The sequence below is a fragment of the Tupaia chinensis genome, unplaced genomic scaffold (assembly GCF_000334495.1).
Source record: "Tupaia chinensis unplaced genomic scaffold, TupChi_1.0 Scaffold000247_1, whole genome shotgun sequence".
Taxonomy (NCBI): domain Eukaryota; kingdom Metazoa; phylum Chordata; class Mammalia; order Scandentia; family Tupaiidae; genus Tupaia; species Tupaia belangeri.
Window position 1 is genome coordinate 4,816,299 of NW_006159725.1, and position 22,418 is coordinate 4,838,716.

The 22,418-nt window shown below is 52.4% G+C and overlaps 1 protein-coding gene across 1 annotated transcript in view; it reads right to left on the reverse strand.

Moving 5' to 3' along the window:
* The window catches only part of TMPRSS4 (transmembrane serine protease 4), a 35,598-nt gene extending 15,117 nt beyond the window's left edge, over window positions 1-20,481 (reverse strand). The window contains exons 1-5 of the mRNA XM_006148850.2: window positions 20,317-20,481; window positions 20,147-20,234; window positions 10,242-10,275; window positions 4,760-4,873; window positions 227-382 (exon numbers count right to left, since the gene is read on the reverse strand). Of these exons, the coding sequence (XP_006148912.1) occupies window positions 227-382; window positions 4,760-4,873; window positions 10,242-10,275; window positions 20,147-20,234; window positions 20,317-20,339 (415 nt within the window). The 5' untranslated portion in view covers window positions 20,340-20,481. The remainder of the gene's footprint in view (window positions 1-226; window positions 383-4,759; window positions 4,874-10,241; window positions 10,276-20,146; window positions 20,235-20,316) is intronic.
* Between the last annotated feature and the right edge of the window lie 1,937 nt (window positions 20,482-22,418).

Below are 22,418 nucleotides of genomic sequence, written 5' to 3' on the forward strand. Positions count from 1 at the left end.
AGCCCCCTGTCCCCCTGGTCCATGTTTGCTCATGGGGTAGTCTCGGAGTGCTTGCTAAGTACCAAGCATGGGGATCTGAAGGTGGGCAGGACACGGTCCTTCTCTGAGCCTTACACGAGCGATGCAGACCAGCACAGAAATGGGCAGACGCTGGACAGTGGGCTGAGGGGGCCTTGGCAGACTGGCCACTGCACCCGTTCCTCTGGTCTCCAGTCCCTGGACTCACCACCTGCCACCGCAGTCCCGTCGGGGACGTTCTTCACACAGTGCTCCTCGTCTTCTCCCGTGGCACAGTCCGGCTGGCCGTCACACACCTGCTGCCTCTGGATGAAGTAGGGGGGCCGCCCGCAGAGGAAGTAGTATTTGTCCAGAATCACCTTGACTGGAAGGCAAGGGCAGGGAGCGGGCAGAGAGGTGAAGGTCCATAGGCAGCCAGGGGCAGGGAGAGGCTGTGTTTTCCTGCAAACACTGCTGGCCGTGGAGACGGGCAGAGGTGGGTTCCAGGCCCAGTCCTGCACTGAGCAGGTACATTTGGTCCAGATGCTCAGCTCTCCTTATCTGCACTGTGGAGACAGAACCACAGGACCCATGCCTACAGGATGGCTGAGGAGTTGCCAGAGAGAATGAGTGGGAGACGTTTAGAAGCAATGCCAGCCTGCCAGCCTCCTACCCCCAGGTGCTGGCTCAGGGCATTCTGGTAACAAGGAATAAATAAAACTGGGACCTGGAGTTCAACAACTGGGTTGTGAGTCATGGCTCTGCCACCTGGTATGCATTCATCTCCCTCGGTTTCCTCATCTATACAATGGGGGTGTGGCACTCCCTCCCAGGGCTTTTGAGACCCGCTAAGAGCTGGCAGTTGTCAAAGTGACTTGTCGCTGTTAAGTACAGTTCTAGAATTGGGTGATTATATCTGGGACCAAAAGACCCACAAAGAGGTTGGTGTTACGTTTGGTTTTGCCCTGCTCTGCAGGCTGTCTTTATTTTATTTTTTAAAGAGGTATTTACTTAGTTTTATTTATTATTATTTTTTAATTTGCTATAAAGCATGTGCAAGAGAGAGAGAGAGAGAGAGAGAGAAAGCTACCAGGTCTGGGACTCGAATCACAGTGGGCCATGTGGGAGTCCAGCGCTTTAACCACCATGCCACCTGCTGTCCCCTGTTGGCTACCTTTAAGTTCTGTTTCTCCTTTGCTGTCTTAGTCTCCTGGAAAAGTGTTCAGAGTTTTGTTTTGTCCGAAGATAGGACCTCACTGTGTCGTGATCGCCATCTTCAGTCTGTCAGCTGGGGCTGCAGGCATGTGGCTACCCACTTATCCCTTTCATTATTATTATTTTTGGAGAGGATTTTGCTACAAGGCGCGTGCGCTCACCAGAGAGACAGAGAGACAGAAAGCGAGAAATCACCCCCCAGGGGGGATGGCCATGCCGCAGTCCCTTCTCCTCCATTCTCCTCTCGGGATCTTGGGCATGCACGCACACACACCTGGCGTGAGTTTAAGCCACGGGGTCCAGGACTTAAACCGCAGTCAACTACATGGGAGTCCAACGACATAGCCATTATGCCAACTGCTGGTCCCCACTCACTTCTTTCTTAGAAAGGGCCTTGCTATGTTGCCCAGGCCGGCCTCCAGCTCACAACCCTTACCCCTGCCTCAGGACTCTCTGAGTCGTGCACACTGCTTCTCTGGGCCTCAGGTTGGACAAGACTTGAATCTGGGCCTCCCCTGTGGTCCTAACCTGCAGAGCACACAGCTGGGTCATTGTTGAGTGGTTTTTCTTTTTTTAGACTTATTTATTTAACTTTACTTATTTATTATTATTCTTCAATTTGATGAGAGAGAGAGAGAGAGAGAAAGAGATGGCGAGAGAGAGAGAGAAAGAGAAAGCTGCCAGGTCTGGGGCTTGAACTGTGGTTGGCCGTGTGGGAGTCCAGCGCCTTAACCACCACGCCACCTGCCGGCCCCTGTTTAGTGTTGTTAATCCCCCAGGAAACAGACTCTTTCTTGGTCAGGACTCACAGTCGACAACCTAGCGGGGAGGAAAGCCTCTTTCCTAACAGGGCTCTCTCTTGGCCTGAGGCTCCCCTACACACCCAGCATCACTCCAGCCTGGTGACAGTCCCCACTTACAGCTGTGCTAGACGTTTCCCATGCGTTTCCTCTTGGAACCCTGATGGCTAACTCGTATTACAAAGAGGGAAGCTGAGAATTACAGAGTCGAGGTTTACTTCCCGGACCACACGGGGCTCGCACGGTAAGCTGCTCCCTGCAGGTGCTCAGGACGTGGTCTGCAGCCTCCAATGCTTCTGGTTTGAGCGCGGCCAAGGGAAGGAGTTTGGCCCATGACAGGAGCCAGGGGGAGACAGGCTACCCAGCCCCCTGGGACGAAGCCAGCACACAATGGCATCATTGGAGACTCCAGAAGCCAGAAGTTGAGGGTGCCTAGCGCTCGATGGAGGATTACAAGGCCACCTCTGATTGGAGAACCCAGAGATCCAGGGAATGGAAGCCATGTGGGGCCTTCCAGGACCAGGGGGCCCCACTCTGCCATCTATTCTGCTGGCTGCCCTGGCTCCCCCCGAGTGGCTCTGGCTCCCCCTGAATGGTCCTGGCTTCCTGTGAGTGGCCCTGGCTTCCCCCAAGTGGCTCTGGCTCCCCCTCAAGTGGTCCTGGCCCCTCCCAAGTGTCCCTAGTTCTCCCCAAGTGGCCCTAGTTCTCCCTGAGTGGCCCTGGCTCTCCCTGAGTGACCCTGGCTTCCCCCAAGCAGCCCTGGCTCTCCCTGAGTGGCTCTGGCTCTCCCCGGGTGGCCCTGGCACCTGTTCGCACTTCACTGTGACAGAACATATGCTTCGAGAACGCAGGCTCACTTCGGCACTGGTCTGACTCAGACAGGATGGTGGCCTGCTGATGCTGCAGCAAAGCCGCCGTCACGTCGGGCCAGCCAAGGTCAAGAAGAAGTAGCTCATGGCTACCACATATCACACCCAACCAGGGCTGTCAGGACCCTGGGTGCTGTTTACGGTGGCATTTCCACTGCCACGGGATGGAAACGAACCTGCTCAGCTGGGGGACTGGTCCTGTCCCAGCTCTGTCCCTGACTGCTTCAGTGCTCAAGTGTGGAATGGGAGGCTGGACCAGGGAGCCAACCCTTGGGTGTCCTCCAACAGGGTGGCAGCTGCTGGCGGTAGAAACGCCACCGTGGCTACACATGCAGGTCCCAAAAGATCAGCCATTCCCAGCTGCACAGACAGTCCTGTCCTGGTTAGCAGAGGCAGTCCTGGGTCACATCTCTGCACACTGCATGGCACACGCGTTTGCACGGACTTTTTCATCCAAGACTTGTATGCATGTCTCACTGCTGTCCCCCCCACTCCCGGGGGTTATGAGCCGTCTCACAGAAGAGGACACTGTGGTTAAGAGAAGTTGAGGAACTTGGGGCTGGCAGTGGCATGGTGGTTAAGGCCCTGGACTCTCACATAACTGACTGTGGTTTGAATTCTGGACTTGGCAGCTTGATTTCTCACCTTCCCTCTCTCTCTGGTCAAATTAAATAATAATAATAACAGTAAAATGAAATAAACTAATTCTTCTTTTTTAAAAAAAAAAAGCGAAGTCGAGGCGCTTACTCAAGTTCACAGAGCAGCAAGTGGCAGAGGCCCCAGAGATCCCTGTGCCCTGTTCCCTGCTGTGAAAGCCATTGGTCTGTAGCCTGCTGTGGCTACTGGGTTACTGAAGGCAACGACTCAGCCTCAGGATGTGGGGGCAGAAAGGGACCGTGAGGGCCACAGTTCGGTCCTCTTGGTCACACGTGGCCTGCTCAAGCTCAGCTGGGTCTCGGGCACTGGCCACGATAAAGGGAGAGCTGAGTGCCCACCTGACCACTCTCCCCTGGTGCCCTCACCCCCACTCCTCACAAGCAGAAATGCTCCCTGGGACCAGCCGGTGGCAGGGCACTTTGGGCAGCTGGATCCCACCTGGCCAGCCACATGATTGGAGTCCTGGACCTGGTGGCTTGAAAAACACACTGGAAGTGTGTACATACATGCCCAACATCCTGAGAGGAGAATGGAGGAGAAGGGATTGTGGCATGGCCACTCCCCAGGGATCTGCTTCTCTCTCTCTGGTGAGTGCACGTGCCCTATAGCATATTACAAAAAGAAGAAGAAAAGAAAAGAAAGAAATGCTCCCTGTTCTTCCTGTGGTCCCGCTCAGATCCACGCAGCTCTGGCTCTGCAGAAGACGGGAAAGAGGAGGCAGAGGGCGTGGCCGCCTGCAAACTGCCTGCGTGGGTTTGTAACAGGTGCCACAGAGTTCTCCCCAGCATCATCTGGGGTAGAAGCCATGGGGGATAGGTGGGCGCCGAGTTCCCCTCCCCCTTTCACTCTTAGAGGAAGGCTCCTTCAAAGCCGGGGTGGGAGGTGTTTTCTTTCTGCACAGCTTTCTGCCTGCGGCTGTGGGGGTGGCAGGGTGGAAGGTGTGGCTGGGGGCTGTGCTTACTGAGGGGTGCAGGTGGGGGACTGCCTCACAGGGGTGAGAGTGGGGGGGGCTGTCACTTACTAAGGATAGCCACAATGACGATGATCACCAGGCTCAGCAGTGCCGCGATGATGGGGATCCCCACCTTTTTGAAGGTCTCCAGGGAGGTGCGGGGTTTGCGCAGGGGGCTGACATCTGCAAGGAGAGGGGAGGCAGAGGGCGTGGTCAGCACCCGAAGACAGTGTGCGGAGGCTGTGGAGGGAAGCGGGGCTGTCACTTACTAAGGATAGCCACAATGACGATGATCACCAGGCTCAGCAGTGCCGCGATGATGGGGATCCCCACCTTTTTGAAGGTCTCCAGGGAGGTGCGGGGTTTGCGCAGGGGGCTGACATCTGCAAGGAGAGGGGAGGCAGAGGGCGTGGTCAGCACCCGAAGACAGTGTGCGGAGGCTGTGGAGGGAAGCTGGGGCAAGCGAGGTGGTTGATGCTGGCGAGTTATTCGTACAGGCTCAGCTCCTTCCGAACATGGCGGCCCACCTCATTTCACTCATCACGTTTCACAGGCGCCCCTCACTGAGCCTGCGGCCTGTGTCCTGTCACCTCTCAACCTGCTTTAGCCCATTCCAGGGTGTTTCTCGCCGGCCCAGCCTGACCCACGCCTGCCCTGGCAGGGCCGGAGCCTCTCAGCATGTAACTCTATCATTTACCCTTTTCCTGACTTCTCGACTTCTCTTTTCTTGGACTAGAAGCTCTGGGAGGGCAAGGGTCTCCTGTATATTTCAAGAAGTTTTTTTTTTTTTTTTTTTTGGAGAGGTTTTTGCTATAGCGCACATGTGCTCACCAGAAAGACAGAGAGAGACAGAGAGATAGAAAGCCAGAAATCACCCCCCCCAGGGGGGATGGCCACACCGCAATCCCTTCTCCTCCTTTCTCCTCTCGGGATCTTGGGCATACATGTACATGTGCCCAGTGTGAGTTTAAGCCACTGGGTCTGGGACTCAAACTGCGGTCAGCTATGTGGGAGTCCAATGACATAGCCATTATGCCAACTACTGGTCAAGTCATGAAGTTTTAATAACTAGTTGTGAATGAATGCATCCTAAAGGCTCCGTCTCCAACTCCTTTGAACAGGCAGCAAGTCTCAGCATGATCTTTGTCTTTTTTTTGATAGAGATTTTTGCACTCGCCAGAGAAAGAGAGATACAGAGATAATGAAAGGGAAAGTGAGAAATCACCCCCGGGGGGGATGGCCACACTGCAATTCCTTCTCTTCCATTCTCTTCTTGGGATCTTGGGCATGGATGCACACATGCGCAGCATGAGTTTCAAGCCACCAAGTCCGGGACTCGATCCGTAATCGGCCATGTGGAAGTCCAAGAATGTAATCGCTATGCCATGTGCTGGCTTCTGGCTTTTGTCTTTAAGGAGATTGCAGCCTGGGAGAATAAGCAAACAGAGACGTAGATGCCAGCCCTCCCAAGAGGAAAGTGCCATCTGTTCTAACAGAGACAGCATTGAAGGACTGGAGAGATCACCCTCAGGGTGGCACTTATATGTAGGGAGCAGTGGGGAAAGCCCAGGCAGAAGTGGAGGTGAGGGAGTGTGCACCGCCCAGTGGGCCTGGAACAGAAGGCAGGTATGAGCCCAGGGGGAGGCAGAACCCGCAAAGGCAGTTTGGGGAGACTCTTGAACACTATGCTAAGGAGTCTGAATTTTATCCTGAGGGTAGTGAGAAATCATTTTAAGTTTTTGAGCAGTAGTAGGACAGGATCAAATGAATATTTGGGACCAGGAGGTGGCATGGAGGTTAAGGTCCTGGACTCCCACAAGGCTGAGGTTCGAGGCCTGGATCTGGTAGCTTGAAAATCATGCCAGGCATTTGCATGCATGCACAAAATCCTAAGAAGAGAATGAAGGAGAAGGGATTGCAGAGCGGCCACCCCCCCTGGGAGGTGATTTCTCACTTTCCCTCTCACTGTCTCTCTCCAGCAAGCACATGCACCCTCTGGCAAAAACCTAAAAAAAAAAAAAGGAAAAAAGAAAAAGGATGAACCCTTCATCAGGGAGGAGGTGGACGGGAATGGAAGAGTCTGTGGTGGGGAACCAGGCAGAGCTGACGGCTGCCTGTCGCAGATGAAACAGTAACTAGCTGCGTTGTCCATGTCACAGGCTTATCCAAAGGGATGGACGGGGTGCTTCCAGAAAGCTATATCCTCAGACAGAATCAGAGCTCTCCTTGCAGGTAAGAAGCTGAGGAGGTGCCCCGGGGACTTCTCCAGTGAGAGCTGGGGCAGGAATGATGGCACCCCAAGAAACCCCAGATGGCGACAGACTGGCCGTGTCCCTCACCTGCACATGGCTTGCTCCCTGGCCTCCTTTGACTCTTCCTTCATGTCACTTTCTTAGTGAGGGCTTCCCTGGTCTCCCTATTTAAGGTGCAATCTTCCAACTTCTCCTTGCTCTTCCCCCCAGAGCACCCACATATGTCCCTCACCTCTAACACACATATTTTTACATATTTTACATAATAACATTCAAAAATAGCATATTTTGTATAACTTCGCTCTCCTCCCACCCCGCCTCGAAATGAAGACAGAACGTTCTGTCTGTCTGTTCCGCACTTGGTCTCCGGTGCCCGCAGCGGTGCAACTCCCCAGAGTGAACAGATGAATTGCTCTGAGCTCTGTTCTCCTAAGCTCATTCTTTCGGGTCTCATTTTATTCTGCCTGAAGGATGGCTAGTCACATGACTCTAGCCCAACCGCAGGCAGAGCTATCCTGCCAGAGACTGTACCTAAAAAAATGCTGACCTTAATGGATGTGTTGATAAAAGTAAGTCTAGGAGACTTGGTGTTTCCCTAGAAAAGTTTTATCCTCCGGTGGAGGTCAGGCACCAGGGTGTGGACGGAAGCTATATTGCTCGTGAACTATTAGGACCTGGTACAATGTGGGTTCTCTTTCTTTTACTTTTTCTTTTTGGAGAGGTTTTTCCTATATGGCGCGTGCGCTCGCCAGACAGACAGAGAGAGACATAGAGACAGAAAGCGAGAAATCACCCCCCGGGTGGGATAGCCACACCGCAATCCCTTCTCCTCCATTCTCCTCTCAGGATCTTGGGCATGCACACACATGCGCCCGGCGTGACTGGGTCCGGGACGTGAACCGCGTTCGACTACGTGGGAGTCCAGCAACATAGCCATTATACTAACTGCTGGTTCAATGTGGGTTCTCAATAACGTCAGCTGATATTGTGTTTTTTTTTTTTTTCTATTTTTCCCTTCTTTTAGAGAGATTTTTGCTATAGGATGCATGTGCTCACCGGAGAGACAGAAAGCAGGAAATCGCACCCTAGGGGATGACCATGCCAGAATCCCTTCTCCTCCATTTTCTTTTTGGGATTTTGGGTATGCACCCACATACACCCAACATGAGTTTGAAGCCAGATCCAGGACTCAAACATGTGGGAGTCCAGCAACGTAACCATTATGCCATCTGCTGGTCCAAGTTGGTATTGTTTTTAAGGTCTTCAGAGTTGCCTTCTTTTCCATGGCCATGGCCCTGTGGACATTCTGCTTATTCATTCATGCATGACTTTCTTGTTGAGCACCCACCTCTGGGAACGCGAGATGAGTTTGCTGTCATGGAGAGTGGATGACCTATTGAGAGCAATGGGTGCCAGTGTCCAGAGTCCAGCGTCTCTGCTTCCCAGACGTTCTCAGGCAGGGAAGGGTTTTCATGACTAGCCTCCCTACCTGCCACGCGCCTTCCTGCAGCCTGTCCTGCACTCTGCTGCCAGACAGAGCTTCGTTCATCTTGTCGCTTGCCTGCTAGAATGTCTACAAGCTCCCCATGACTTTCCCAGCCAGACTATACTCTTCTCTGGACCTTCAAAGCCAGTATCATTTGGCCTTCTGCCCAAAGGGCTTCCGCTGCTAGTCCTCTACCTCTGGTTTTGTAGAGGCAGGGTCAGTCCCTGAGCTCCAACAACCCATATTAATTCTCACCACTGGGCCAACAGTTGGCGTAGTGGTTAAAGTGCTAGACTCCCATGTGGAGTTCATCTGTGTTCCGAGTCCTGGACTTGGCAATTTGAAGCTCACATTGGGTGCGTGTGTGCCCAAAACCCTGAGAGGGGGTGGGAGAGAAGGGATTGCAGCATGGCCATCCCCCATGGGGGTGGGAGGAAGCAATTTCTTGCTTTCTCTCTCTGTCTTTCTGGTAAGCAAAAATCTAAAAAAACCAAAAAATTCTACCTCTGAGTTGGAGGACCATAGGATCTTCCCTCTACCTATAAAATCCTCATCTTTGCCTTCTGGTTTTTGTTGTTGTTGTTTGTTTGTTTTATAGTTGCCAGACGCCAGAGGGTGTGCTTGCTAAAGAGAGATGAGAGAGCGAGTGAAGGAGAACGCACCACCCACCACAGGGCATGGTCATGCTGCCATCTCCTCTTCTCTATTTTCCTATCCTATTGAGATTCAAGGCACCTGTACACACACGCCCAGGGTATTTTTCAAGCAACCAGGGCTGGGATTTGAACCATTGTTGGCCATGTGGGATCCAGCTTCCCTTAACCACCAGGCCACTGCCTTCTGTTTAGCAATGATATGCATGTCCTGTAGGGCCTGGCCCTGGCGCTGTCCCAGACAACATGGGTGCCACTGATCTTTTCTCTGTCTCCCTTCACATTAGGCGCTGGGAGCGAACTCAGCTGTTTTCTGGTTTGGCTGTTCTCAGACTTACTCAGGTGGGGAGCATCTGGTGCCCGGTGTTTCTTGGGGACACTTGGACTGTTAATACATTACATTCCAAAGTACAAACTAGGCACCTTCATACTTGCTGAAGATTGCCTCGTTTATCATCATTCTTAACATGTGACTCTGAATGGAGAAATGAATAAGCTGTCAGAGTAAGTGGGATCGGCCATTTTCTTATCAATCTGTTTGCATTAATTTGCTTCTTATTTGTTTTGCTGATCCAGCAGGCTCTCAAGAGTAGGTATCAATGGTTCAAGGGAGACTAGCAGTTGGCATAATGGGCTATGTCGCTGGACTCCATGTAGTCAACGTGGTTCAAGTCCTGGACTCGGTGGCTTAAACTCACACCGGGCGCGTGTGCGTGCGTGCCCAAAATCCGGAGAGGAGAATGGAGAAGAAGGGACTGTGGCATGGCCATTGTGAGCACATGTGCCCTATCGCAAAAATGGTTTAAGGAAAGGTATGGGAGAAAAAACAAAACTAAACAAAACACAAAAGCCAAACACTTAATTTGTAAATATTCAACTCATTATCTGCTTTTTCTCCTGTAAACCAGACTGAAACTACCATTTTCTTTTCGATTAGTTAAAAGGCTTTTTGTCCAGCTGGTCCTTGGCAGCCGGCCAGCCTATGAGCTCCACAAAGGCAGAGGCTTGACCATTCCCTTTGCTACAGCAAGCATCCAGCCCAGCGCCCGGCCATGGCAGGTACTCACAGTTTTATTGAATGAGTAAAAGAATGAATAGCTGAATGAAGGCATTTCAGAATCATTGATTGCTCTTGGGGTTTCAGGTTTATGAGTTCTGTGTGCTCAGAGACCAGGCTCTTACTTCTAGAATGTATCTAGTATGTATAGTTATTAATATTTGGTTTGTTGAATGGTGGCTGGATGTCACCCATGTAATTTAGCACTAGGTGGGATGATTAGGGCCATGCAAGAGTGACTTAGTATCTCCCTGGTAATTGGAACTCAGAAGGTGAGGTAGACAAAGCCAGACCTGAGCTTACCGAGGCTGTTCAGGGGTTGGTCACTGTCGTGGTCCTGCAATTGAAGGAAAAACAGTCCATGAGCTGAGTGACAGAGCTTCTCAAGCTGGGCTTAGCAGCCTAGGGGAGGTTCTTGGTTCTTATCTGCATTCCCTTCTTTCTGCTAAATCTAAGCTGGGGGTCTGTGGTTTCTCAATATTAGTTCAAATGAAAAATTTAGTCATGCACCTCTTTGACCTAGTTCAACTAGTTTATTAATTGCAGCAACTAGTTAGCAATGGTAGAAACTGCAGGTTGCTGGGCTTTTGCGGGTGCTGCTGAATACCTCAAGTTGCTTCTGTTCTGCTGTCTGTTTTTGCCAATCATTTGCCTAATTTTACAGATGTTGTATTTTTATATACACTTGAATAGCTATTTCACAGAGTAGGGATAATGCAGTGTCAAATAAAGTACCAAAAGATGTGCAATATCATTATTCATCAGGTAAGTGCAAATTTAGACTGTCATGAAATATCTGTACATAGACACCAGAATGGCTAAAATTAAAAACTGACAATAGTAAGTGTTGATGAGGATGTGGAGCAATTGAAACTTGAACATTGATGGTGGAAGTGTAAAGAGGTACAAATACCTTGGAAGTGATTTGACTAAATCTACAAATGCCAAACATACAATTACTCTATGAGTCTGTGACCTATCAATGCTGTCCAGGAGAGATGAATGCAAGTATCCAGCAAAAACCCTGTACATGCATGCTCACAGCAGCTTCATTCACAATAACTAAACAACTAGAAAAATACAGCTGCCAATCACTAGAGGAGGAGATGAGTGAACTGTAGTATATTCATATAAATGGACTCTAATTCCATGATAGATGAGAATGAACTAGTGCTAAACACAATGATGTGGATGAATCTCAGAGACATAATGATGAATTAAGAAAACTAGACACAAAAAGTACACCTTGCCTGATTCCATTTTCATGATGTTTAAGAAGTAAAGTTAATCTGGGACCAGCAGTTGGTGTAATGGTTAGTCACTGGACTCCCACGTAGCTGACCATGGTTCGAGTCCCAGACCCGGTGGCTTAAACTCACGCCAGGTGCATGTGCATGCATGCCCAAGATCCCGAGAGGAGAATGAAGGAGAAGGGATTGCGGCATGGCCATCCCCCCTGTAGGGGTGATTTCTCGCTTTTTGTCTCTCTTTCTCTTTTTTTTTGGTGAGTGCATGTGCCCTAAAGCAAAAAAAAAAAAAAAAAGTAAAGTTAGTCTGTAGTAACAGATGCTAGAATAGTGGTTACCATCAGGGAGGTGGTTATTGGAAGGAATACACTGGAGCCTTTTGGTGCATTGGGAAACTTCTAGATCTTACTCTGGGTGTTGTCTATGTGGGTATCCATTGAGTGGTATACTACAGAGTTGAGTATTTTTCTAATGCACATTATACCTAATGAAGCAGACCAACAAAAAACTATCAGAACATTATGATATTTCAGAGAATGTAGTCTTAGGTCGCCATTGATATGCACACACACACACACACACACACACACACACACACAAATACATGCAAAGGCACATCTGCTGCCTGCTTCATGCCAACTCACATGTGCACTCAGAGCCACACAGAATCACACACGGGGGCAACTCACCTAAAGGCTCATGTACATGGTACATACACCCCTTTTCCTGCCAGGCAAAGGTGAAAGGATGGGCACTGCCTGGGCCATGTTCTCTGGCCCCTTCCCTCTCTCCCTCTCTCTCTCTCTGTCTCTCCTCCCTTTTGCAGTTTGGCACAGGAACTGCACCTGGGCTAGGTGAGTGGCAGCTCTGCAGTGCTCAAGGTCTCCATCCGGGGATTTGCCTGCTCTGCTGCACTGAGGTCCTGATCCCCCTGGTGATGGTTACAGGAGCTGCAGGACCTGTACATTTCCTGTGTAGAATTTTTTTCAGCCCTCTTTAGGAATGGGTGACTTTTCCTGGTTAGGTATGGGAGCCCCCAGCTTTTGCCTGCTCCATGGCTAAGCATGGTAGACATGGCCTTCGGGAGGAACTCCTTCCTTTGCTTTCAAGCGTGAGTCTGTGGACTGCTGGAGGGACGTGCCTGGCATCGCTCTTTGGGGACACTAAGCCACGTGTGGCTGGGAGGTAGAGCAGATAGCTGGACTTGGAGTCTGCAGGGCTCTGTTTCCTATTAACTGTGCACCTTTGGGCAAGACCCTTAACCTCTCTAAGCCCAAGTTTATCCTCTCTAAAGGGGGGAAAACAACACTTACATCAAAAGGCTACTGGTTCTGGGAACCAGCAAATGGTGTAGTGGTTACATTGCTAGATTCCCACATGGCCAATAGCGGTTTGAGTCCCGGACCTGGTGGCTACTAACTCATGCCAGGGATGTGTGCGTGCATGCCCAAGATCCCAGGTGGAGAACAGAGGAAAATAGATTGTGGCAAGGCCATTACCCTGGTGGTGATTTCTCGCTTTCTGTCTCTCTCCCTCTGTATCTTTGGCAAGCACATGAACCCTGTTTAGCAAAAATCTCTCCAAAAAAAAAAAAGGCTACTGTGAGGTTTAAATGCACTACCAGGCAGATGGTGCCGGGTGCACATGTGGGGGCTCCCAGTGGCCCCCAGCATTTGGGACAGGGCTTTATGCATTAGCGTGGCCTTCGAAGGAAAGTCACTGCATCTCGTTTCTATCTTTTTTCTTTAAAATTTAAAATGGTATTTTTAGCTCACAAATATCAATTGTGCTGGCTGCTCTTTCTTCTTGTTGCTGTCCCTTGGGTGTTTAGCCCTGGGCTTGCACCTGGGAGGGACTCACTAAATGACCTGGAGAACTGAACTCTGGGCTCTGCACCGTAGTTCATTTCCAGCCGTCTCCTGAATCGTCACCAGGACTGAGCGGAATGAAGATGAGGACGGACCAGGCGAACCTGAGTTGTGGCCAATGCGCTGGGGCGTACTAACTCCAGCGGGAACGCACACGCCATCAGCACACTGTAATTAGAGTTCTTCCATCTAACGCAGCCCACGGGCTTGCCACCCCTGATCTGACAACCAGGATGGGTGGCATTACACTATTGCTATTAAACACATTGTATCAGGCTGTACTGATTCAGGAGCTGTGGGTTCAAAAGTGAGTAAGAAATAATTACAGCAGGACTGGAGGTTTAAATGCTGAGCAAGATGGCTGAGGGCCTGACCCGGAAAACTCGCCTGCTGGGGGAGAGGGAGAGTGTCGGGAGGGGGCGGGCAGGCCACAGACAGATAAACTGGAAAGGATCAGAGGATGAGGTTGCTGTTCAGAGCCAAGTGGGGTGACGGGGCACAGTGCTGGGGTGGAGGCCAAGAACGGGAGGTTCGGGAAGGGTCAGGATGGTTGGGGAGGAGGTGACACTGAGCTGGGACTTGAATGACAGGAAGGATCAAGCAGGCAGAAAGGAGCTTGGTGCACTGGAGGAATGGACAGAGGTCAGTGTAGCAGGAGTGAGGCAAGGCCATGAGAGAGGAGGCAGCTGGCTGGTGCTAGAAAGTTCCCATGTGTTTGGAAGATAAGAGGAAGAGGCCTGGCCTCGGGTGCCTTCATCACCTGGTGCGGCCAGCAGGGCTGCTCAAGGGACGCTAAGACCACTCGTGTAGGAGGCCCTTCCCCTGCTCCTGCGTCCGTCCCCACTCAGTCTCCCTGTGCACATGCCCGCATTAGCTGCGGCAGGGAGGCAGGTCTGGTTTATTACTTTAGTTTTGGAGATTTTTGCTATAGGGAGTGTAAGCTCGCCAGAGAGACAGAGACAGACAGAGAGACAGAAAGCGAGAAATCACCCCCAGGGGAGATGGCCACGCAATCCCGTCTCCTCCACTCTCCTCTGGGGATTGTGGGCAGGTCTGGTTTATTACTAATTGCACAAATGCTGTATGCATCTGATGGGCCTGGAATCATGCTAGCAGTACAGGCATAGAAGGGACAAGAGGGGCCACAGGCTATGTGCTAGGTCTGAAGGCAGAGTGACCGCTGCTGCCTCATCAGCCAAGAGCAGGGATGAGAAGCCCCCATGGAAGAGCACATGGGGAAAGGAGCCTGCTGCAGGGCGTGGCCCCAGAGAGGCTTTACTGACATCAGCACCTGCCTTCCCTCTCCTCCGTAGATCTATACCTTTCCCCCCCTCTTCTCCTTCCCTCAGCCCCCCCAGCCTCAACAACCACCCCCCCAACACACACACACATACATGCACTGGCTTTGTTTTTTTCTCGGAGAGGTTTTTGCTATAGGGCATGTGCACTCGCCAGAGGGACAGAAACTGAGAGACAGAAAGCGAGAAATCACCCCCCATGGGGTATGGCCATGCCCTAATTCCTTCTCCTCCATTCTCCTCTCAGGATTTTGGGCATGCACACGCACCCGGCATGAGTTTAAGCCACCGGGTCCAGGACTCAAACCACGATCGACTACATGGGAGTCCAGCAACATAGCCATTACACCATCTGCTACCACCACCACTACCACATACACACACGCACATACACACACACGCGCTGTTTTAGAAACTCCTGGCTGAGCTTAGCTCAGCTCCAACTGGCAAACAGATATCCTGGGGGCCTGCTTCCCTTCAACTCAGAGCTGATGAACCCAGACCCAAAACAGCTTTATTCCCCCCTAGAGCATGGGCACTCACCAGAGAGAGACAGAGAGAGACCGAGAGAAAGCGAGAACTCACCCTCCAGGAGGGGTGGCCATGCAGCAATCTCTTGTCCTCCATTCTCCTCCTGGGATTTTCAGTACATACCCAGATGGACCCAGCGTGATTATTAAGCTGCAGAGTTCTGGGACTCAAACTGTGGTTGGCCATGTGGGGGTCCAGCGCCTTAATCACTACGCCACCCTCTGGCCCCAGTTCTTGTTTTTAAACAGGGCGATGATTAAGTATGCTGCAGAGATGTCAAAAAGGACCAGCCTGGGGAGTATGAGTTCTCATCTCACCTTGCCTTTTGACTTGCTGTGTGACCTTGGGCATGCCCTTCAACCTCTCTGAATCTCAAGGTTCTTTCAAATAATTGGGAGCTCTCTTTCAGAGGTGGCACAGCAGACAAAAGAGCTAACAATCTCACAATTAAAAGGGCCAGCACTACACCAGGCTAATGAGGCTGAGAAGAGGAGGGAGCTGGTGAAGGGCAAAGGAAAAGCCAGGCCAGCCGGCTCCTTTGTCCACTCTCCTCTCCATACAGCCTGTGCCTGGCCTGGCTTCTCTCTGCTCTCTGTGATGCCGACTCTGCATCACTTGCTCTGGAAAGGAGTCTGCAGGGGCAGATCTGGAATGACGGGGTGCAGGCCAAGGGAGACAGAGGGGCAGGTGAAGGGGGCTTTCTGGCCCTGCTCCCATCTGAAGCGGCTTTGGACTCCCATGGGCTGAGGCCCTGGTTTTGCATGGTCTCGAGGGAAAACCTTGTGCAGAGATGTCGCTGTTGCTGGGCAATGGGATTAGCTGGTCCTCTGAGGCTCTGGCTGTGACAGTGCCATTGCCTGAGGCCAGTGACAAACAGCAGGGAAACCCCTGGGAGGGGGGTGGGAAGTGCCCTTTGTGAGCCCAGAGGCCCGGAGGCTGCTCGCAGGTGGCTGGCAGAGTGGGGCTCTGCCGGCTGGCTCAGGTGCTCAGGGACTCCTTGGAGGGCCTCACAGTGTCCTGCAACTCCTGAACCTGCATCTCCCTCCCCCCAACCTAACCACAAGCAGCCGTGTCCTCTCCACCTGCGGCTGGGACAGGTAGTTTGATGACTTCTGGAGGCTGGACATAGGACCCTCTTTCTTGCATGCCCCAACAATGACAGGTAAGGTGGGCGAGGCACGAAGAAGCTGGGCCATCAGGGGTGGAGGAGCTGAGCCTATCCGGGACGCAGCAGCAGAGAATACATGTGTCTAACACGCTGGCTTCCACCGCCCGTCCCCTTGACCCCGGGCAGGTGCACCCTGGCCAAGGCCACTCACAGTAGGTCCCCAGGCTCTCGTGCGAGCAGATTCAGGAAACTGCCCAGCTCTGCCGTGTGGGTAGGCGTCCTCACAGTCACACTTTCCTTCAGGTCTCTCTTTAGCTGGCTGCTCCACGAGGAACCACTCTGCCGTGTTCTAAGCCACACAGGTGCTGACCTGCCGGCAATCTGAGCCCAGCGCCTCAGCCCCCATCTCTGCCCATAATGGCTCCGGGGCAGGCTGGGGGCAGACGGGAGGTGTCAGGTGGCCTGCCATTATCGTGCTGCCAGCCTGCTGCTGCTCGGCTCTGTCATTTGAGTCAGCCTTTGTGTGTTCTGGCACTGCTAGCTCTAACTCCGGGCACAAACTCCGGAGAGGGTGAAGACAGGATGGTCCCTGTAATCTAAATGGAGAAACCGAGGCATGACAGCAACGATCCTTCTGCCTGAGTCACAGGCAAGACACAATGGAGGGCGGGAGTGAGTGCGAGCCGAGCGGAGGGCCGTGCGTCCAGGCGGCTGCTGTTGACTCCAGTTCTGACGAATCCCTCCTGGAGCCTTCTCTTGGTCCCAGGGGAAGTGGTCCATTTACTCTTGCCTTTCTGGATTCTCAACAATTCTCTGCTCAGCTGTCCTTCTGCCCCAGGTGGGAAGCACAGTGCCCCATCTTTGCACCCTTGAGGGACACCTGGACAGTGGCTGAAGGGGACTCGAGCAGGCCAGGAGGGGTTGGGCCTTGCAGTTAATCATCAGCCTGGCAGGGACCCTTAGGGGTTTGTGTTGGAAAGGACAACTGGATCTTAAAGCTTCGAGGGCCCCCCCCCAAAACATTGCAATTTACCTAAACTGTCATTCACAGTGCAGTCCGATTAAAACAGAACTCTATAATTTAACTGTCTTTGAAAGAGCACATTCCTCTTTCCTGGTACTAAATTGTCCTCTGGACTTTAAGGGAGGGACCAGCAGATGGGGTAGCAGTTATGTCGCTGGACTCCCACATGGTCGATCACAGTTCAAGTCCTGGACCCAGTGGCTTGAAACTCATGCTGGGCATGTGTGTATGCATGTCCAAGATCCCAGGAGGAGGATGGAGGAGGAGGGGCTGCGGCAGCCATCCTCCCTGAGGGATGCATCCTTTCCTGTGCTGGGTGCTTCCATGGCAACAGTCTGGAGCACTGCAGTCCCTCTCCCACCAAAGGACTCAGTGACCCCTCGATCACTTCTCTGTGAACTCTGAACTCACGACCCGAGAAACAGCGCTTTCACGGTACAACAGTGACTTCTTGCTGTCCGTTACTTCATTGCTGCTGGACTCCCACATGGTCGATCACAGTTCAAGTCCTGGACCCAGTGGCTTGAAACTCATGCTGGGCATGTGTGTATGCATGTCCAAGATCCCAGGAGGAGGATGGAGGAGGAGGGGCTGCGGCAGCCATCCTCCCTGAGGGATGCATCCTTTCCTGTGCTGGGTGCTTCCATGGCAACAGTCTGGAGCACTGCAGTCCCTCTCCCACCAAAGGACTCAGTGACCCCTCGATCACTTCTCTGTGAACTCTGAACTCACGACCCGAGAAACAGCGCTTTCACGGTACAACAGTGACTTCTTGCTGTCCGTTACTTCATTGCTTCGCAGTTGCATAACCTGAGGCTCCTTTGCCACTCCCCTGCCCACTCACCTAACTCAGAGCACTTTGGGAAGTTTTCTTCGCGGGGTGCCATTTGCTGAAAGGGGTTGTGTTTTACGGTGTGGGGGCGGGGGACAGCCCTGGAATCCTGCAAAGGGTCCAAATCCAGACCCTGCTGTTGCTTATCGGGCCATAGGTGGGTGATTTAACTATGGAGAGCCTCAGTGGTTAAATCGTGTGTGTGTGTGTGCGTGTGTGTGAAAAATAGATTCAATAAGCCTTCCTCCTAGCGGGCCCACAAGGTGCAGGGCAGACAGCACACTGCATAGTCAGAGCACGATCACTGTTAGCACTAATCAAGTACAGTAGCAATACTTGATGCATCCAGTGAGGTGCAGCTTGGGGGGGCTGGAGACATAGCAGCCTCCCAGAGGCTAATTGTAGGCCAGCTGCCATGGTGCAAGTGTGAGGGCACCACTGTGCAGTGGCCGAGACCACCTGTGAGGCCTGGGTTCGATTCCTGGCCCCACCAAAGAGAAACAGGCTGGGTGTTGTGATGCGTGCCTGTGGTCCTAGCTAACCAGGAGCCTGGGCAGGAAGATGGTGACAGCTTCAAAATGTTCTCCTCCTGCCTATACTCCCTCTCAAGAAAGGAAAAAGAAAGGCCAAAGTTCTGTGTCCACGGAACACACATTCTGTTATTTTCATTAATAATTAATAACGGTATTAAAACAGAACCTGGCAAGTGCGCGACATTGTCCATACTGAGCACGATTCATTATTGATGGGGTGGGGTTTTACAGAGGCCCTGGCATGTCCGCAATGGGAGCTGAACAAGTAGAAGCTATTTTTATGATTTCCTAAGCCGAGGGGCCTGAGCTCAGGAGGAGGGCAATCTACAGACTAAGTACATCTGGGGACAGTGTCCAGGGTACTTAGGGAACCAGACGGTTTCTGCTGTGACCTAGGTGCGCTAACTCCAGAGAGGGCAGAGAATTGCAGTCCTCCAGAAGGATGAGTGTGGCTCTTTAAACGTGTAGGGCTGGAGCGAGGAAGAGGCATCTCCGTGAGATGAGAGGCGGAGGAGGATGAAGGGGAAGTGTAGAAAAGGCAAAGGGAAGGTTGTTTTAAGCAACCAGAGCCTCCTAGAAACGCAAGGTGTGTGAGCAGAAGGCGGGCTGTGGAGGAGGCTTCTGCAGCGGGCTAGGGTAGCTCCAGCCCGGTAAGGGGACTCTGTAGAGCCAGGGCGGAGCTTGCTTGGAGCTGCCAGGGAGGGAGGTGGGCAGGGACAGGTGGGGACACAGCCTGAAACCACAGCTTTGCTTAGATCCATTTCCTAGGGGCATGCTACATTAGATACCCATTTGGGAACCTACTCACCTAGAAGACCTCAAAGGTTCTTTCTTTAGGGAGAAATTCTGATCTTGCAGAGCCTGGATTTAGCCTTGGACTTCTCTCATCCCTTCTCACAATAAGACTAGTCCTAGGTAGGTCATCAGAAAAGTCATAATGCGTTTTTGCATTAAAAAAAAAAAAACAGAAAAACATGTCATGACTTTTCTGATGATCCAGTATTTCTTTTTCCCATGAGTGAAAGAGCCAGAGACAAAGAGAGAGAGAATGAGATAGCAACCCCGACAGGATCTTGATGGCACAAGCCACTCCAGCCTCAGCTGGCCCAGGATCACGGACATGCGTGTGCATAAGACACCAATTCCGGGACTCGAACCACAGTCAACTACATGGGAGTCCAGCAACGTAGCCATTACGCCATCTGTTGGTCCCACTGCTGACTCTTAATTCTGTCTCTTGAATCGTTATTTATTTTTTAGAGAGGATTTTTTTGCTATTGAGCATGTGCACTCACCAGAGAGACAGAGAAGGACAAAGAGACAGAAAGTGAGAAATCACCCCCAGGAAGGATGGCCACACCTCAATCTCTTCTCTTTTATTCTCCTCTCAGGATTTTGGGCATGCATGCACATGCGCCTGGTGTGGGTTTAAGCTGCTAGGTCCAGGACTCAAACTATAGTCGACTACATGGAAGTCCAGCGACGTAACCATTACACCATCTGCTGGGCGCTTAATATTCTCATGGTAACCTTCGAGAGCAGCATTGAGCATGAAACCTGATCATATACTGTATTGGAGGTATATAACAATGCATAGCTTCTTAAACATCTAACTTAATTACGCCCCTGGTCTCCCCACGTCCACATGTTGGTTTTCTTCCCAGTGACCTCTAGCACATAGGTGAGAAGGATTCTCTAGTTGCAGAAGCAAAAGCATTTTTCCTCCACCCTGTTGTCAGTCAGTGTCTTCACGCACTGCATACTTACTACAAACCAGTTCCCAGGTGGGAGAGTGGGTCTCCCTGGTGCTGCAGTTTCTAGGGCAACTCCAAGTGCTGGTCTTCTGGGTCCCCATCTTGGGGAAGAAGGAGAGAACCCTGGAGTTAGAGCCTCAGCTCTTAGTCCTCTTCCCAAGTGGCCCTTTGCAAGTCACTAACCCTCTGAGTCTCTGTTTCTTCATCTGTACGATGGGGATTATGTTGTCTCAGAGAGCCGATGTTAGATCAAAGGGAGATTCTGCATGAAAAGTGCTTCTTGATCCACAAAATGCTGCACTTGTCTCATTGGGCAGAGGTGAGCTGCTGCTGCTGCTGTGGCCGTCCTTCCCTTTAAGACCACTGGAGACTCTGGCTTGTCAGCCCGGGTTTTCCCAGCAGCCTGGCAGGACCCGCCTCTCTGGGGCTCAGGGGTGGGGTCTGGGGCTGTCCTCAGTGTCAAGGTGGCATGGAGAGAAGATGAGGTGTCTGAGTGCCTGCTCTGTCTGGGAAAGGGGAGTAGCTTAGCCTGCCCTGGCTCTGCCTAGAGTGGACGCAGGGGGAGTAGCTTAGCCTGCCCTGGCTCTGCCTAACGTGGTTGTGGAATGGAGGGCCTAGCTTTCATAGAGTCCTCTCTGCACCTGCCGGTGTCTTGCCAGAGCCTGGCACATAGTGGACGCTCGGGGTCACATGCTGAGTGAATGACTGGAGAAATGCAAACACATCATTGAGGAGACCACAGGGAACGAGGCAAAGGTCAGCTCAGCCGCATGCCGGGGCAGAGCCCAGCCACTCTGACTTGTGGGATATTTTGTCCTAGGAGATGCTGCTGCCACCCCTGGAGGGGTGCCACCCAGGACAGGGGCCATCTCAGCCTCTTCTCCTCCTCCTCAAGAGTCGCTTTTATCTGCTCCCCTATAAGAGTTTCCAGTTGCATGAGGATTAGGCCAGGAAGCTGCAAGCGGCTTTGGGAGCTAGGAGTAGGGGTGGGGCCTTGTGGTTTTGAGTTTTGTTTACAAATTTACCTGCAGCAGTCATGGTTAGTCAGAGTGGCAGGCTGGGAGGTGAGGTAAGGCACGTCCCAGGGGGATTGCCACGGCTCTGCCCCGACTCTGCCCCGACTCTCCCTCTTCCCTGCCACTGGGGTTTTCAGGCAGGCTCAGGCCTGTCCCAGGCTGGGAGGTGAGGTAAGGCACGTCCCAGGGGGATTGCCACGGCTCTGCCCCGACCCTGCCCCGACTCTCCCTCTTCCCTGCCACTGGGGTTTTCAGGCAGGCTCAGGCCTGTCCCTCTGTCACCAGCCCCACTGGGATGAAAACACCTTGGTAACACCGCTGAGAGAACCTGACATGTTTTCTGATTGGACTCGGACCTGGTTTTCGGCGTTGGCTAAATCAGAAGCTGGTTGTCAGGGACTTGGTCCTCGATCAGGCAGTCGTCACCCAGCGCTGACGAATCTGACCACGGTCATTCATTCACCCAGCACACACGTACCAGGCGCCCATTCCGAGCCAGGCCTCTGCTAGGCGTGGGACTAAGACAGACGCGACATTGACCCCGTCCTTAAGAAGCTCGGAGGCTGGTGGTGACAGGTTTATAAAAAGTGCGGCAGGTCTAAGTATTCTAGGTTGGGGGCGGGGGTGCCTGTCTTGCGGAATCATTGTCTGGGAACTTGAAGTGGTTGACTGAGGCTCATATGTTCATCTCAGCCAGAAGGAAGAGGGCAGAAGAGATGCCCGGGGAAGCTGAGGCCCAGGGGCATTTTCAGGCCCGAGCACGCTGGTCTCCGGCACTGCTTCTGGGAGGCTTGTCCAGATTTCTGAGTCCGATTTCTTCATCTGTTTTCTCTGCTTTCGCTTACCCCTACTCCCCCCTGGACTGACCTCTCTTCAGCTCACTCAGGCTTCGTCATGGGTTAGGCTGGGGGTAAAGGGTATTTATGGGCGACTGTGGGGTTCTGAGGGGAGAGCCTGGAGGCGTACAGGACGCCTGACTGCTAAGCCGTCCTCCAAGTCAGCAGCAGCCCTGGCCCAGAGCGCAGCACCCCATGTCGGGAGGGACAGCCCTGGGAGGGGGACGGGCTCTCGGGCTGCTGTGGCTGCCTGCCCTGTGCTGCTCCCTAGGCTGGAATGGCCCTCCTGCTCAGCCTCCAGGAAGGCCTCCAGCACAGACCACTCAGCTCCCCGTGGGTCGCCTCACACCGTGGGCTCAGCTTTAGCTACGTGTGACTGTGGTGATTCAGTGCTGCCCCTCCTCACCCTCTACCCATCTAGACTGAGCACCAT